Raw genomic sequence first — 17,338 nt, 5'->3', positions numbered from 1 at the left:
TAGCCTCTACACAGCCACTATGAGTTTTTCAACCGCACAGGGATGGCACATATCAGACACCAAGAAAATCTCACTACTTCTTAATGGTCTCTTCTAAGTGTGCTGTAGGAATACTTGAAGTTAGGTCAGGACATAAAAACTTACACTGCAAACCTATGGTGTAGCAGTAGATTATGGATTTGAAGTAGAAAGCAACACTAAGGCCTGTCTTTACTCATATCTACAGTATGAACTGTCTTAAAGCACTGTTTAATGAACAAGTTACAGTCAATGTAATCCTTAATTCATTATAACAGGGTAATTCATGTTTAAGTTGAACAAAAGTCTGAATCTCCATTGAACAATTACTTCAACCTTTTTCTGGCTGAGTTTTGTTCCTGTATCCCTTTTGAATAAAAGGGTATTTGAGGGAACCGAGACACCATTTCGGGAAACAAGTTGAGTTTAGAGAGCTTTGAGGTTGAATTTACAAAAACAGAATTTCTATCACACAGAATGTAAAGGCAGCCATTTAAAGGTCCACTATGCAGAAATCGCTCCGGCATTTCCTGGTTGCTAAAATTGTAATAGTTCGCCTAATTTCAGTTTATGTGACAAAACAAGCAAGTATAGTGTAGAGAATCATCATACCATCTAAACCGCTGTAAAATATATTTTCAATAACCCAAAATATTGTATTTTCAGGTGTTTGAAGATGGTGTACAAAACCGAAAGTAAAAGATGCGAAAACGAAACTTACGAACAGGAAGCATAGAAATAGCGCACATAGAACAGGTCTACAGCTTCTTAGACTTCATTTCAATGGGAATAACAGGTCTATAACTCACAATTTGGTCGGGTCGCCCAAAAAGTTACATTTTGCAGATTTAAAATGCATTTTACTCTGTGCTCTGTGTTGTTCAATGTAAATGACAGCACAGGGGAAAATTATCTTTATCACTTGAGTAAGGCTAAATCAGTGAAGCTGACAAATGCCTAATGTTAAGACTGAAATGACCGAGACTGAACAGGAAAAGGCATCATCACATGCTGGGATTTATGGCTTCTGTTGAACACACAGGACAGACACAAAAAGGACAGGTTCAAACAGACAGCCTGCAAAAAGCTTTACAACGAGAATGTATGTCTGTTTGTTCTCAATAGCTGAAGCCTTGTGTATACACAGGGTGGAGTAAGACGACGTCAAAGGAAATAATGAGCCTCAGTTGAGATATGTCAACTGTGAGGAATTACACTGTGTTGCTTGATCATGTCATTCAGGATGTGGCATTGAGACATTACAGTGCCTTGACAGTAGTGCTGATGGGAAACGGAACATACATCCAACACAATAGGAGGCACATAACCCAAACATAATAAATTAAGCCTCACAATTGAAAGCCCCTCCCTGAACACTTACTCCTCAAATAAAAATATAAAAGAAAACAAAGGAAGCGGTTTGTGCAGGAAGCAGGATGAAAAAAAGCATTCCATTAATTAAAACTGATTAAAAAACGATTAAGCTTAATTTCATGTTAATGAACAGCACTCCAACAAACGCAGCAAAGCAACACATAATAACAAGACTATTTATAGTATATCCTATATACATGGATTTATAAATAAGTTGATCTCCCTCAACACTCTCAAAAACAATCAGTGCCTGCTGATGTCTCCTGCTGTAGTCTTTCAGGTAGCCACGTGACAGCTCTCCACGTGTCAGTCACACCACTCTGACTCTGTAGAGCGCCGTTCACAGTTCACACACACCTCAAAGGGTATCCTCCAGTACAGTCCACAAGGAAAAACAACTGCCTTGCTTGTAAGTATAAGTTCAGTGTATATTCCCCTCTTGTCCTTTTTTATTTTACATTTTTGTATATCAGAGGGCTCAGAGTTGTTTTCAATGCTTAGAGTGCAGATGAATATGTGCAATTGACGGCAGCAGTATTACACAAGTCCTTGTCTTTCTCCTCACCCCACGTCTCCTTCTGGATAGTGCATGGAGGGATGTTGATGCTTGTAGATGCTTTTTTCTCATAGCAGGTGTGATGGCACTATGTTGGACTCTGCGAATCTGAGAATCTGTAATAATAATCACCACTGAGTTCAATGTGGCAACGAAATCAGACATGGACACAAACAGTGCAAGATCCTATTGACAAAAGAGACACAGAACTAACAAGTAAATGCAGTGCTACTTTAAACCCAAGCTGTCCCATGTATGTGTCTATATTGAGCTGAAACACACTATCACATGTTGAGCAGAACGTCAGCTACAGCAATACTGGGCTGTGGAATACATTAGACAGAGGGGAGGAGAGACCAGCTAACTGCCCTTTCTCCTCTCGGAGCACTGCATGGCTGTTTCATTGCCAGCAATCAGCAGAGGGCACTTGAATAATGCATAAGGACAAACTGTGGTCTGACAATGGCGGCTTTGCATTGTTTTCAGACCGAGTCTCTGACCTCTATACTATACTGCACTTCGTAAACTGTAGTATTCTCAATAACACACATTGTCATCCTCAAACAGATCAATTGACCACACAATTCTTTGTTTATCTTATTATAAAACATGATTTTGATTATATGATACATACTGTACAACCTTATGACATTTCCACCACTGGGGTATTGAATTCAATGCTGCATGATCACTGCTCCACTCACCTTTAAACACTTTAGGCCCTATACCAGCCCATCGTACAGTGACAGTGCCTGCACAATGGAGGGGTCTGCCTTGGAACCCTCCTGAAACTCCTGCAGGGTCAACTTGCCATCAGCATTCTGGAATAAGAACACAGGAGAAGATATAGTACAACGGAACAGCATCTCCATCGCAGATCAGGCTGCTTTTACTCTATCTTACCAGCAGGGGGCAAACAAATCATGATTATTTTATTTGACCTTTATTTAACTAGGCAAGTCAGTTAAGAACAAATTCTTATTTACAATGACGGCCTACCCCGGCCAAACCCTCCCCTAACCCGGACGATGCTGGACCAATTGCGCACCGCCCTATGAGACTCCCGATCACGGCCGGTTGTCATACAGCCCGGGACCGAACCCGGGTCTGTAGTGACGCCTCTAGCACTGCGATGCAATGCCTTAGACCACTGCGCCACTCGGTCCCCATTAATGTTATATACCAGGGTCTTTTCTACATGGCTTGGCTGATCTAGTTCAGTGCACTTGAATGGTCAGCTCACTTCCCTCCGCCCATACAAATGACTGAGCACTGCTGCTGTGCTCTGAAGCCAGTCATATAGGCTGATCCTTGCAATGGGTATGGAACTGACAAACATGCCCAAGCAGGCTCCATCTCATCGTTCACTGAGCCAAGGACGAGGAGGGCCTGAGTGAGCTGAGTGGGCATTAGCACTGGGCTGTGGTGGTGGAGGGGATATCTGTGGTGTTTATAGACTGCAGGAATTGTTAGTGATGCTGGGATGGCTACGGCTAAGAGGTCTAAACTCTAGACGGCCCGCCTCACTGCACTACAGCACAGGGACACAGTAGGAACACAATACACATGCTATTTTCTGTGGAGTTGCTAGTCAGCTCATTACAATAGTACCGCCACTGACTTGAGAAACAAAGTGATCTATAAGTTGTACAACTAAGAGCAAAATAGCTACCAACAAACCAGAGGTCAACAAATAGCTACACTACAGTGTTTTATTTGTGGAATAGAGATATACCTTGTCCATCATGGAAAAAATACGGTCCACTCTCTTCTCAGGTGTATTCTCTTCTTCTGGTAACTCTACAGTGTTCCCCTGGAACACAAAGGCAAATATATTGTCTTGCAATATTTCAGGTCAATGTAAAATACTGTATGTGAATTCTACCATTAGCCTTTTTGACACTGGAACATTTTGGTATTGTATAACTTACCACCATCAGATATATGGCATCTACGATGTTTAACATCTCATCTCGTGTGACGTAGCCATCGTTATCAAGATCATACAATTTGAAAGCCCCTAAATACAGCAAAAAAAACAGATGGTGAAGGCCCAGTACTGACTGTAAATAAAGTTGTTTTGGGATTGTGTACAGGTAGATGGGGATGGATGAATGTATGTAGCCTTGACCTTTTACTAAGGTATTAAACACGAGTGGCTGTATGTGGGAGAGTGGAGTGGGATGAGGGTTCTGAGATAGAATGAATAAGTAAATGTAAAAAAGAGGCATATAAAATTCAAATAATGCAAGATACTTCAAAAGGCTAATTTCTCACAGAGTCAGAACAATTTCTCCCAAATCTTTTCTAAAGGTAATCCAAACCCAGGGCCCACATCGTAGGCAACACCATTGAACTTAGTGCACGACAATACTTAACAATCTCTTATTTGTAGTGTTCTGTGAGCCTGTCAGTCTTTTTGTTCTGTACATGCATAACAATACGATCACAAAGACTCAGATCCTGTTACTGAAATGTCAAAGTGCACTGCCTGATGTGAAGGGGTCATCTCTCCTTACATCTGAGCTTCTCATCCAGTGTCCCCCGCGAAGTCACCGACAGGGCCTGGATGAACTCTGAAAACTCTATGTGTCCGTCCTATTCAAAAACAGAGAGAGAGAGAGTGGGGGGGGGGGGGGGGGGGGGGGGGGTTAGACACAAGACAAATATCTTCTTTCATACTAACTCCCCAAAACACTTTGTTTGGTCTACTGCTGAAAAGTGGGTCAGGCTTGTGCTCCATGTCTGCTGCTATTTCTGCTCTGCACCTGGCTCTCCCCGAGGCTAAAGCATGTCAACTCTGGTCATTAGCAAGATGGATGCATGCTGCCAGGTACACTATATATATAAAAGTGTGGACACCCCTTCAAATTAGTGGATTCGGCTGTTTCAGCCACACCTGTTGCTGACAGGTGTCTAAAATCGAGCTGACCATGCAATCTCTATAGACAAACACTTTCAGTAGAATGGCCTTACTGAAGAGCTGTGACATTCAACGTGGCACCGTCATAGGATGCTACCTTTCCAACAAGTCAGTTCATCAGCCCTGTTAAAGCTGCCTCGTTCAACTGTAAGTCCTGTTATTGTGAAGTGGAAACATCTAGGAGCAACAACGGTTCAGCCGCAAAGTGGTAGGCCACACAAGCTCACAGAATGGGATCGCTGAGTGCTGAAGCGCGTAGCGCGTAAAAACATCTGTTCTCGGTTGCAACACTCACTACCGAAACTGCCTCTGGAAGCAACGTCAGCACAAGAACTGTTCGTCGGGAGTTTCATGAAATGGGTTTCCATGACCGAGCAGCCGCACATAAGCCTAAGATCACCATGCGCAATGCCAAGCGTCGACTGGAGTGGTGTAAAGCTCGCCGCATTGGACTCTGGAGCAGTGGGAACACGTTCTCTGGAGTGTTGAATCATGCTTCACCATCTGACTGGTGGAGGAGAAATAATGGTCTGGGGCTGTTTTCATGGTTCGGGATAGGACCCTTAGTTCCAGTGAAGGGAAATCTTAACGCTACAGTATACAATGACGTTCTACATAATTCTGTGCTTCTAACTTTGTGGAAACCATTTGGGGAAGGCCCTTTCCTGTTTTAGCATGACAATGCCCCCGTGCACAAAGTGAGGTCCATACAGAAATGTTCTTTCGAGATCGGTGTGGAAGAACTTGACTGGCCTGCACAGAGCCCTGACCTCAACCCCATTGAACACCATTGGGATGAATTGGAATGCCGACTGCGAGCCAGGCCTAATCGCCCAACATCAGTGCCTGACCTCACTAATGCTCTAGTGGCTGAATGGAAGCAAGTTCCCGCAGCAATGTTACAACATTCAGTGGAAAGCCTTCCCAGAAGAGTGGAGGCTGTTATAGTAGCAAAGGAGGGGACCAACTTCATATTAATGCCCATGATTTTGGAATGAGATGTTCGATGAGCAGGTAAGATCTTTTGGTAGCCTAACTACAGACGGATTAGAATATACTATTTGCAACAGAAACCATTTGCTTTTCCAAACTTTGTTTTCCCCGCGATTGTATTTTAAAATATTGCGAAACAATCAGCTGCTTGATATTTTCCCAAAATTTGCCAAAATGCAGCGAGCATCCTGACTGTACGCGCTTGTGATTACATACAATACACAGCAATGCCTGCTACTACATGATAGTGAGAAGAGGGGAACAAAATATTTATTTTGAAGATACCAGTAGACCTTTTCTGATTTAATTTTCATGAGATACTGTTGTAGGCAAAATTACATCCTAGGTTATATACCCCAGACCTGAGCCAGGCCTGCTAAAGGAGAGATATGGGATCTGAGACCTAACAACAGCATTTAAAAGACTCTCAGACTGATTCTATCTCCACCAGACAAGGGACCAGCCAGCCAGCCAGCTGTTGTAAAACAGACATAGAACTGAAAAATTACACTGATTACAAATACTATTAGAACCAATGCATTCTCTCTAACTACAGGGTGCTTAGCACAAATTAAACTCATACATAAACATCAGAACCAGTGCGTGGCTATGGCCGCCAGGGGTCATCGACCAGCCTGCGAGGGCTGCTCTTAACAACACAACAGATGACCTTGATAACTAAACGAGGATGCTGCTTTATGAATGATTAATATTGAATATTGATAACATAATGCCAGGCCGAGCTAGCGTGTTTCATTAACAAGCCACACACTCACACAACGTTTGGGGTTCCTCTCAAAGCCTACAGACCATGGGGATGAAACAAGAATTGCAATGCCTTGTTGTGAATCACAAAAACCTTTGTTCAAAGTCCATTTCCCTCTCATTTCCAGGAACCTCTGACATGTGCTTTGTCAACCCATCTCACATCTGATTGACCCCACAAAAGGGACCCTTTCTGTGCTCAGATTCCACTTCTGATTAGAGACTGTTACACAGTGCTATGACCCTCAAGGCACCACAGAGACTGGAAACTGTTAGATAATCACAGATTTATCTCACCCATCTACCAGAAACAGCATCCTAAACCTTTTTACTATACAGTATGTAAGCATTTACTCCTCGAACATGACAGTGACTGGAAATGTAATTAAAATCACAGAAAAAGCACATGTAATTGTATGGAGGTACAAATAATAAAAAATAAAAAAACCTTGTTTTCATCAAAGACGTTGAAGACAAAAGAAGCAAACTTGGTGGGGTCACCAAAAGGGAAGAACTGCTTGTAGATCTTTTGAAAGCCCACAGCATCCAGCTGACCGCTTGGACAGTCCTTTATAAAGCCTTTGTACCTGCAGGAGATGATGATGATGATGATGATAGAGGAAGGCAAAGAGAACACAAGAGAAAGTTAACATGATAGGGATACAATTAGCCTATTGAATATAATATGACATTGTTCAATAACACTGAGCTTCAGATGCAGCTCTTCACAGGCAAGCAGCATTGATCTACTTTAAAACAGCATGTTGTATAAAAAGGTTTAACCCAAAGCTATTTATCTTGCTAGGAGATAAGATAATGTCTCTAATCAAATATAATAGGCAGAGGGAGTTTAATTAAAATCAAATTACTTTCTTGTCTTTTGATAATGTGCATAAATGATAAATCAACCAGTGAGCTTCTAGCCTCTAGAGATGAGATGATATGTCCAGAATGACATAACATCACAGCTATTTATAGAACCAATTTCAAGCCCCGTCCCTCAAAGGTAGACAGTCTCGTTGTACAACTCAATAAAGAAACAGTGTTATCAGAGTAAAATAACAAGCCTTTAATGGGTCTGTACAGAGAGGGAGACAGAGAGGGAGAGGGAGATTCGAAGAAGGAATCAGAGATGGGTAGGCTAGTTTAAGGAGATAAGTGTATATTTCGCTCTCCATCGCTCTCAGGTAAAAGCATGGGGGTATTATCAGGTATTATCAGTTTGGTGGACTAAAATGTGCATCCACATGACGTCTGACCCAGTGTTAGACAGTGATGTTCAGAGGTAGACAGGTCTTTTGCGAGTTCCCATAACTTCCCATGTCTCTGTGTGATTGACAACAGACACAGACTGGTCCTGATGAGGATCTGCTGTAATGAAGGCCAGACTGAGAGGAATGAAGAATGAAGCTAGGACAGATCCTCCCTACACTCACTCCTTCCTTTGGCTCCTCACTCTGAAACTCATACTTTTAATCTGACTTGCAGATAAAACACACTCCTGCATAGCCTAGAATAGGACAGACAGACACAGCGAATCTCTAAAGATGGGCTGAGAAAATGTTGAAGAGAAGGCCATAATCCTCCTATTTGCATATCCGGATGTGGAGATATGCAGAGGAAACGAAAGCCCATTGAAGAACAATGAGGAATCAAGTCTAATTGCCGTTCAGCGGGCAGGTAATACAAAGCACATCATAATCCCAATATGACCCATTTCAAGTGAAATAGATTTTGTCTGACTCATTTGTGAAATTCCCATTGTCTCTGTGAGAGGGAAATCATTTCAGTACTGTATATTCATTGGGGGACTCGTGCAAAAACACACAGGCCTTTAGATTCAAATCAGTTGCTTAGTAACCATTGACTAGTAATTGGGCAGGATGATCCCAATCTAACTAAATGTGAAGCATCTTTCTCTAGGTTCGATGTGACCCTGGCTAACTCACTAGCATATGTGCAGTTGTGCATGGAAATGTAGCCGAGCTCCCAAGCCTTTCAGGATAATTGTTCTTACTCACATGAAAATAGCCTAAACCAGTAGACCAGTGACTTTATGTCATAGTTAGTGAGGCAACCTGGGGATATACTGTACATGACTAGCAGCTTTCTACCAACACGCTGTAATCTGTCATCATGGTGGATGGCTATAAACAGTGTTGTGGACAAGGCTATTTAGCTATTTTCCCTTGTTGTTGTCCAGTTGGCAGGGATACTTGGCTATGTCCCTGTGTTATTGATTGCAGGTGAGCACTAAGCATGCTAATGACATTTCCCCCTGAATAGATTAGCATTGATCAATATGGAGGAGACATTTAACAGCACCAGCATTTATCTAAGAGTTTCGAAAACCCGACCGTAGGCAACACAGTGACTAGGGTCTGGTTTCAATGACGGACTCTTTAGGCATAGAGGAACTACGTCACTGCCTACGTCACTACTTTATCCGCTTGAACAAAATACTAAATAGTAGCTAGCAAGATGGAGATCACAGATGTTGTTTTTAATGTGTGCATTTCGCAAGTGGCTAGTTTGCATCAAGTACCTTAACTAAAACCACTGCAAAGGCTTTGCTTGCAAACTTTGGTTTTCAATCGCAGCATTCTGGCATGTCTGAGAGCACCCAGATGTATTATTATTTTTTTCTTATCGACTTAGGCAGTGATGTAGTTCCTCTATGCCAAAAGAGTCCATCATTGAAACCCTAGTCAATGTGTTGCCTAGGGTCGTGTTTAAGAGTCTATTTATCTAACCTTGCTATTTTTTCTATGTCTGTCAGTGGCTCCTCCACTAATTACACACCATCTGGCTTTTCCCCTGTTTAAACTGCCTCTCATCTTTCACACTCAACCATGGTGATTGCGGCTGATCTTCCATTGAGGAGTCATGCAACGTTTTATGTAAAAGACTGGATGGAAGGCTGACTGACTTGGATGGAGTGCACAGCCAGGGTGTTATTCTGCCCCAGTGCACCTAGGCAGGCCCTGAGACTGGCCGACTCTGTAGCCACGTGCTGAAGCACAGAGCCAGCCGAGCGTTGTCTTTCTGCTGCGTGTGGACAGGGATGTGGATGAGCCCTTGCTCCCTGACCCTATCAGAGAGGGCAGTGCATCAACACACTGATTGACTGGCTCACGAGGCACTGACTTCTCTCTCTCGTACAAGGATCAAGTTTTGACACAAAGCCAAGGCAGATGAAATAATGTTAAAGACCTGGCACATGAGACAAATAGGGAAAGGCAGCATTTACAAAGTGCTACAAGCTACAGTAAATCATCATATGTTGTATAGCTAGATCTAGCTTGGGGGTAAGATGTATGCAACTATTTATCTTTCATCCACTAATTTACTACAAAAATAAAAACAGAATAATCAGGCAGCTGCATCATTATTTTGCTTTTAGATGAGTTGACAGTTATAGCATTGCATGGCAGAGGAAATGACCCAATTCCCTGTGTGCTTCAAATTGCTTAAAGAGCAGCTGCCCCTAAACACCAACGAATCCCTTTGAAAACGGCCTGAGGCATCAATTTGAGTCAGAAACATGTATTCTAGTGTCAAAAATGACTACAAAGTGTAAAGAGGATAATTTTGGTCATAAAGTCAGTCTCGTCTAACACGGAGTTTGGAACCTCAGCGCGTCACAACAAGTAAAAGTAGGTTGGGTTTGGATTACAATTATGTAAACAAATCATGTCCTCTTTTGCCAAGCTCCACGTGCAAATCGCCCCTCTGCCCACTTCGCTTCCCTTCATTCAATGTGGCTCCGCTGTTTCATCGCCCCAACACGTTCAAAGGATCACAGATGTTTTAGACTGAAAAGCCCTATACAGATTAACTATGCAATGCATGTTTCCAGCAGGATGCACATCCAAATGATTTGCATGCCCTGTGGAAGGAGCCCAGTTGTGAGCATACCGGTAGTAGCTAGCTAGGCCATAGACTGCTGGTTATGTATATTTGATAATCATTATCACTGCTAGCTAGATAACGTTAGCCTACCTCAATACAACTCGGATTTGGCTTGGAAACACGATACCATTTCAAAAGAAGGCAAATAATTAGTAGGACAACGTTTTGTCATGATTGTGATGTCGCCAGATTGACTGTAGATGCAATATAACTTTAGCCAGCCAACTAAGATTGAAGGGACCACATTTTTTTTAGCTAGCTAACATTAGCATTGCTGGCTATTTTTGACGAATTTTGCTAGTAACAGTAAAGTATTTTTTTTTTTACATTTATTTATTTCACCTTTATTTAACCAGGTAGGCAAGTTGAGAACAAGTTCTCATTTACAATTGGCCAAGATAAAGCAAAGCAGTTCGACACATACAACAACAGAGTTACACATGGAGTAAACAAACATACAGTCAATAATACAGTAGAAAAATAAGTCTATATACAATGTGAGCAAATGAGGTGAGATACGGGAGTTAAAGACAAAAAAAGGCCATGGTGGCAAATTAAATACAATATAGCAAGTAAAACACTGGAATGGTAGATTTGTGGTGGAAGAAAGTGCAAAGTAGAAATAGAAATAATGGGGTGCAAAGGAGAAAAATAAATAAATACAGTAGGGGAAGAGGTAGTTGTTAGGGCTAAATTATAGATGGGCTATGTACAGGTGCAGTGATCTTTGAGCTGCTCTGACAGCTGGTGCTTAAAGCTAGTGAGGGAGATAAGTGTTTCCAGTTTCAGAGATTTTTGTAGTTCGTTCCAGTCATTGGCAGCAGAGAACTGGAAGGAGAGACGGCCAATGGAGGAATTGGCTTTGGGGGTGACTAGAGAGATATACCTGCTGGAGCGCGTGCTACAGGTGGGTGCTGCTATGGTGACCAGTGAGCTGAGATAAGGGGGGACTTTACCTAGCAGGGTCTTGTAGATGACCTGGAGCCAGTGGGTTTGGCGACGAGTATGAAGCGAGGGCCAGCCAACGAGAGCGTACAGGTCGCAGTGGTGGGTAGTATATGGGGCTTTGGTGACAAAATGGATGGCACTGTGATAGACTGCATCCAGTTTATTGGGTAGGGTATTGGAGGCTATTTTGTAAATGTCATCGCCAAAGTCGAGGATCGGTAGGATGGTCAGTTTTACGAGGGTATGTTTGGCAGCATGAGTGAAGGATGCTTTGTTGCGAAATAGGAAGCCAATTCTAGATTTAACTTTGGAAATTTGACGTCATAATATGGCAAAGTTGTTTGCTACTAATTATTTGCCTACTTTGGCAATGTCATCGTATTTCCATGTCACTGTAAATTTGTGTAATTTAGATGAAACAGTCACATTAGCCTCCAAGGTGCAACCCATGACTAGGGCACAAATAAATATTGAATGGACCTATGGTAGTACTAGATAACAACTCATGTCTGACTACAGCAGTGTACTAACTAGCAGCAACCAACTCAAACCAACCCAGGGCCATGGCAAAACATGTCACAGTAGGTTGTATGGTGTCACCGGCCTGAATCGAATCCAATCTGGAGCAAATCAGTCAACATCTGTCAAGCATAGAATTAGCTTCCAAACAAGGTTGTTAATTCTCGAGCTATATTTATAATTGAGGGATGATGACAATCTTTGACCCTGTTTTTCTGATAGACAAAGTGCACAGTTGGGTGCCAGACTGATCCCCTGGTCATGAACGGATGCCGGGACCTATCAGAAGGAGAAAAGGTGGGTATCATAACATGTCCAACAATGTGATTGCAATTTTAAACTGTTATTTAACTAGGCAAGTCAGTAAGAACAAATTCTTATTTACAATGACGACCTACCGCGGGCCAAACACTAACCAGGACAGCGCTGGGCCAATTGTGAGCCACCCTATGGGACTCCCAATCATGGCCAGTTGTGATACAGACTGGAATTGAACCAGGGTCTGTAGTGATGCCTCTAGCACTAAGATGCAGTGCATTAGACCGCAGCGCCACTCGGGAGCCCGAATGGTTTAGCGACCTAACAAAATATTTTAATTCACTGTTTACCTGCAATTTTCACAGCTTGCCAGGCAAAACTTCAGAATAAAAGTGTCATGTGACACAAATACCCTTGTGACACCTCCTCCATTGTTTCGTTTTTACATTTTAGTCATTTAGCAGACTCGCTTATCCAGAGTGACTTACAGTTAGTGCATCCATCGTAAGACAACCACATATCACATGCATAGCAAGTACACTTTTCCACAATAAAGTAGTTCTCAGCAAAGTCAGAGCTAGAAAGGGGGCAGTCAAGTGCAAGTGTTGCTTCAGGAATTATATGTTATTTATTTATTTTGGGGGGGGGTTCGAGGTGAGGATGGGTATTATTTAAGATACTCTTTGAAGAGGTAGGGTTTCAGGTGATTTCGGAAGATGGGCAGGGATTCTGCTGTCCTAGCTTCAGCGGGAAGCTGGTTCCACCATTGGACGTGCTACCTGTCCCAGACCTGCGGTTTTCAGCTCTCTAGAGACAGCAGGAGCGGTAGAGATACTCTCAATGATTGGCTATGAAAAGCCAACTGACATTTACTCCTGAGGTGCTGACCTGTTGCACCCTCGACAACTACTGTGATTATTATTATTTGACCATGCTGGTCATTTATGAACATTTGAACATCTTGGCCATGTTCTGTTATAATCTCCACCCGGCACAGCCAGAAGAGGACTGGCCAACCCTCATAGCCTGGTTCCTCTCTAGGTTTTGGCCTTTCTAGGGAGTTTTTCCTAGCCACCGTGCTTCTACACCTGCATTGGTTGCTGTTTGGAGTTTTAGGCTGGGTTTCTGTATTTGATTTGATTGCCAAGACAGAGAAGAGCTTGGACTGGGCTGAGCAAGAGACCAGAGGTGGCAGAGCGGAGTGCTTGGTTTTGGGTGTAAGGTTTGAGCATAGCCTGAAGGTAGGGCAATTCCTCTTGCTGCTCTGTAGGCATGCACCATGGTATTTTAGTGGATGCGAGATTCGACTGGAAGCCAGTGGAGTGTGCGGGCAGCGAGGTGACATGGGAGAACATGGGAAGGTTGAAAATCAGGCGGACTTGCAGTGTTCTGGATAAGTTGCAGAGGTTTGATGGCACAAGCGGGGAGCCTAGTCGAGGTGACATGGGAGAACATGGGAAGGTTGAAAATCAGGCGGACTTGCAGTGTTCTGGATAAGTTGCAGAGGTTTGATGGCACAAGAGGGGAGCCTAGTCAAGTTGCAGTAGTCCGATGGGAGATGACAAGTGCCTGGATTAAGACCTGCTCCGCTTCCTGTGTGATGTAGGGTCGTACTCTATGGATGTTGTAGAGCATGAACCTGCAGGAGCGAGTCACTGCTTTGATGTTTGCAGAGATAGACAGGGTGTTGTCCAGGGTCAAGCCAAGGTTATTTGCACTCTGGAAGGGCGACACTGTAGAGTAGTCAACCGTGATGGAGAGGACTTTTAGTGGGCAGGCCTTCCCTGAGAGGAAGAGCAGCTCCGTCTTGTTGAGGTAACGCTTGAGGTGGTGGGGGCGACATCCAATCTGAGATATCTGCCAGGCACGCAGTGATGCATGTTGCCACGGGTGTCAGAAGAGGGGAAGGAGAAAAGTAGTTGAGTGTCATCCGCAGGAGAGACCATGTGAGTAAATGATGGAAACTAGTTACTTGTTACACGGTCAGTGAGTTACACGGTCCCGTGTGGCTCAGTTGGTAGAGCATGGTGTTTGTAACGCCAGGGTTGTGGGTTCGTTTCCCACGGGGGACCAGTATGGGAAAAGATAAAAATAAAAAAAAATATGTATGCATTCACTACTGTAAGTTGCTCTGGATACGAGTGTCTGCTAAATGACTAAAATGTAAATGTAATGTGTATAGAGCGAAGAGGAGAGGGCCTAGAACCAAGCCCTGGGGGACACCAGTAGGGAGAGTGTGTGATGCAGACACAGATCTTTTCCACGTCACCTGGTCGGAGCGGCCTGCCAGGTAGGATGCAATCCAAAAAGTGTGCAGAGCCTGAGAAGCCCAGCCATGAGAGGGTGGAGAGGAGGATCTGATGGTTCCAAGACCAAGCACTCAACACATCCACAATAAGGAGTTTACCAATAATACAGTACAGCATAAATGTCCACCCTTTTTTGTGTCAATGATGATGGGGAGACCATAATTGGGTATTTTTTTATCTAACCTGTTAAAACTTCAAGAAAGTATATGTTTTAGGGTTGTCACAATACCAGTATCGTGATACTCAAGAGGTATTGTGGCAAGGAAACAAAACAGTTCAGCAGACAACATTTCCTGAGTAAAACAGTTATAATTTGGAAACAAGCAGCCTTACATTGTAGCACACAATATTTTAGATCAGGTATTCCCAAACTGGAATACCTGGGTATAGGCCTCTGTACGCCTATGTAGATCTGTATGGCTATGTAGATTAAAAAAAATCTGCCATTTCCAGCTACAATAGTCATTTACAACATTAACAATGTCTACACTGCATTTCTGATCAATTTGTTGTTATTTTAATAGACAAAAAATGCTTTTCTTTAAAAAACAAGGACATTTCTAAGTGACCCCAAACTTTTGAATAGTACTGTATATTGGGAGTAGTGCCTTTCCTCAGCCACAGTGTGTTATATATGTGTTCATCTCACAACTCGATGAAACCTTCACTCCTGTGCAGACATTTAGAAACAAAACATGGCAATTTGAAAAATAAGCCACAGGAGTTTTTTGAGCGAGAATTAAGATGACTTTTGAGTAGTAAGACATGTATAAAAGCAACAGGTACTATTAATAAGGTGGCTAGAAGTGTCTTATATGGTGAGCTACCGAGTGGCTAGGACTGGCAAGCCCCATTCTATTGTGGAGGACTTAATTCTTCCTGCTGCCACAGATATGGCTGGGACAATGCTGGGGGAAAAGGCCAAAAAAACTATACAGACAATGCCTTCATCAAACTACACTGTTTCACGACGCATCAGTGACATGGCAGGATATGTTTTGAAACAATTACTGCTTCGCATACAAGCCAGTGAATACTATGCGTTACAGCTGGATGAGTCAACAGATGTGGCGTGCCTGGCACAGCTCCTGGTATATGTCCGTTACTTTAAAGGGGGGTCAATTAAGGAAGACATCCTCTTCTGCAAATGTAACAGTGTAGGTTCCGTCCCTCTCTTCGCCCCAACCTGGGCTCGAACCAGGGACCCTTGCACACATCAACAACTGACACCCACGAAGCATCGTTACCCATCGCGCCACAAAAGCCGCGGCCCTTGCAACGCAAGGGGAAACCCTACTTCAAGTCTCAGAGCGAGTGACGTCACTGATTGAAATGCTATTAGCGCGCACCACCGCTAACTAACTAGCCATTTCACATTGGTTACACAAACCACTGGGAAACAGGACAACAGGAGAGGATATTTTGAAAGTACTGGATAGCTTTGTGACATCAAATGGACTTTGGTGGTCAAGATGTGTTGGTATCTGTACTGATGGCGCAAAAGCCATGACAGGGAGACATAGTGGAGTGGTAACGCGCATTGCAAGCAGTTGCTCCAGACGCCACTTGGGTACACTGCAGCATCCACCGAGGCTCTTGCTGCCAAGGGAATGCCTGACAGCTTGAAATACATTTTGGACACTACAGTGAAAATGGTTAACTTTGTTAAAGCAAGGCCCCTGAACTCTCGTGTATTTACTGCACTATGCAATGATATGGGCAGCGACCATGTAACGCTTTTACAACATACAGAAGTATTGAAAGGTTGTTTTTTTTTATTGAGAGACGAGCTAAAAGTTTTTTTTACTGACCATAATTTTCACTTGTCTGACCGCTTGCATGATGACGAGTTTCTCACACAACTGGCTTATCTGGGTGATGTTTTTTCTCGTCTGAATGATCTGAATCTAGGATTACAGGAAGTCTCCACAACTATGTTCAATGTGCGGGACAAAAATGAGGCTATGATTAAGAAATTGGAGCTCTTCTCTGTCTGCATTAACAAGGACAACACACAGGTCTTTTCATCATTGTATGATTTTTTGTGTGCAAATGAACTCAAGCTTATGGACAATGTCAAATGTGATATAGCGAAGTACCTGAGTGAGTTGGGTGCGCAATTACGCGGGTACTTTCCCCGAAACGGATGACACAAACAACTGGATTCGTTATCCCTTTGTAGTTGGAAACGGCTGATTTTTAATGGAATATCTACATAGGCGTACATAGGCCCATTATCAGCAACCATCACCCCTGTGTTCCAATGGCACGTTATGTTAGCTAATCCAAGTTCATCATTTTAAAAAGGCTAATTGATCATTAGAAAACCCTTTTACAATGATGTTAGCACAGCTGAAAACTGTTGTGCTGATTACAGAAGCAATACAACTGACTAGTTGAGTATCTGGAGCATAAGCATTTGTGGGTTCGATATCAGGCTCAAAATGGCCAGAAACAAAGACCTTTCTTCTGAAACTCATCAGTCTATTCTTGTTCTGAGAAATGAAGGCTATTCCATGTGAGAAATTGCTGTGTACTACTCCCTTCACAGAACAGCACAAACTGGCCCTAACCAGAATAAAAAGAGGAGTGGGAGGCCCCGATGCACAACTTAGCAAGAGAACAAGTACATTAGAGTGTCAAGTTTGAGAAACAGACGCCTCACAAGTCAGCTTCATTAAATAATAACCGCAAAACACCAGTCTCAATGTCAAAGTGAAGAGGCGACTCCGGGATGTTCCTCTGTCCAGTGTCTGTGTTCTT

At 43.0% G+C, this 17,338-nt stretch overlaps 1 protein-coding gene and 1 non-coding gene across 2 annotated transcripts in view; one reads left to right on the top strand and one right to left on the bottom strand.

Moving 5' to 3' along the window:
- Positions 1-1,858: 1,858 nt before the first annotated feature.
- The window catches only part of LOC106579901 (neuronal calcium sensor 1), a 38,573-nt gene continuing 23,093 nt past the window's right edge, over positions 1,859-17,338 (bottom strand). Inside the window, exons 4-9 of the mRNA XM_014160255.3 lie at positions 7,078-7,216; positions 4,468-4,546; positions 3,880-3,968; positions 3,684-3,761; positions 2,653-2,769; positions 1,859-2,064 (exon numbers count right to left, since the gene is read on the bottom strand). Coding sequence (XP_014015730.1) covers positions 2,671-2,769; positions 3,684-3,761; positions 3,880-3,968; positions 4,468-4,546; positions 7,078-7,216 — 484 coding nt within the window. The 3' untranslated portion in view covers positions 1,859-2,064; positions 2,653-2,670. The remainder of the gene's footprint in view (positions 2,065-2,652; positions 2,770-3,683; positions 3,762-3,879; positions 3,969-4,467; positions 4,547-7,077; positions 7,217-17,338) is intronic.
- On the top strand, positions 14,264-14,339 carry trnat-ugu (transfer RNA threonine (anticodon UGU)). The gene has a single exon. It is a non-coding gene; the product is annotated as a tRNA-Thr (tRNA).

The sequence above is a fragment of the Salmo salar genome, chromosome 20 (genome assembly GCF_965601325.2).
Source record: "Salmo salar chromosome 20, fSalSal1, whole genome shotgun sequence".
Taxonomy (NCBI): Eukaryota; Metazoa; Chordata; class Actinopteri; order Salmoniformes; family Salmonidae; genus Salmo; species Salmo salar.
This window is presented reverse-complemented; position numbering and strand designations above follow the sequence as displayed.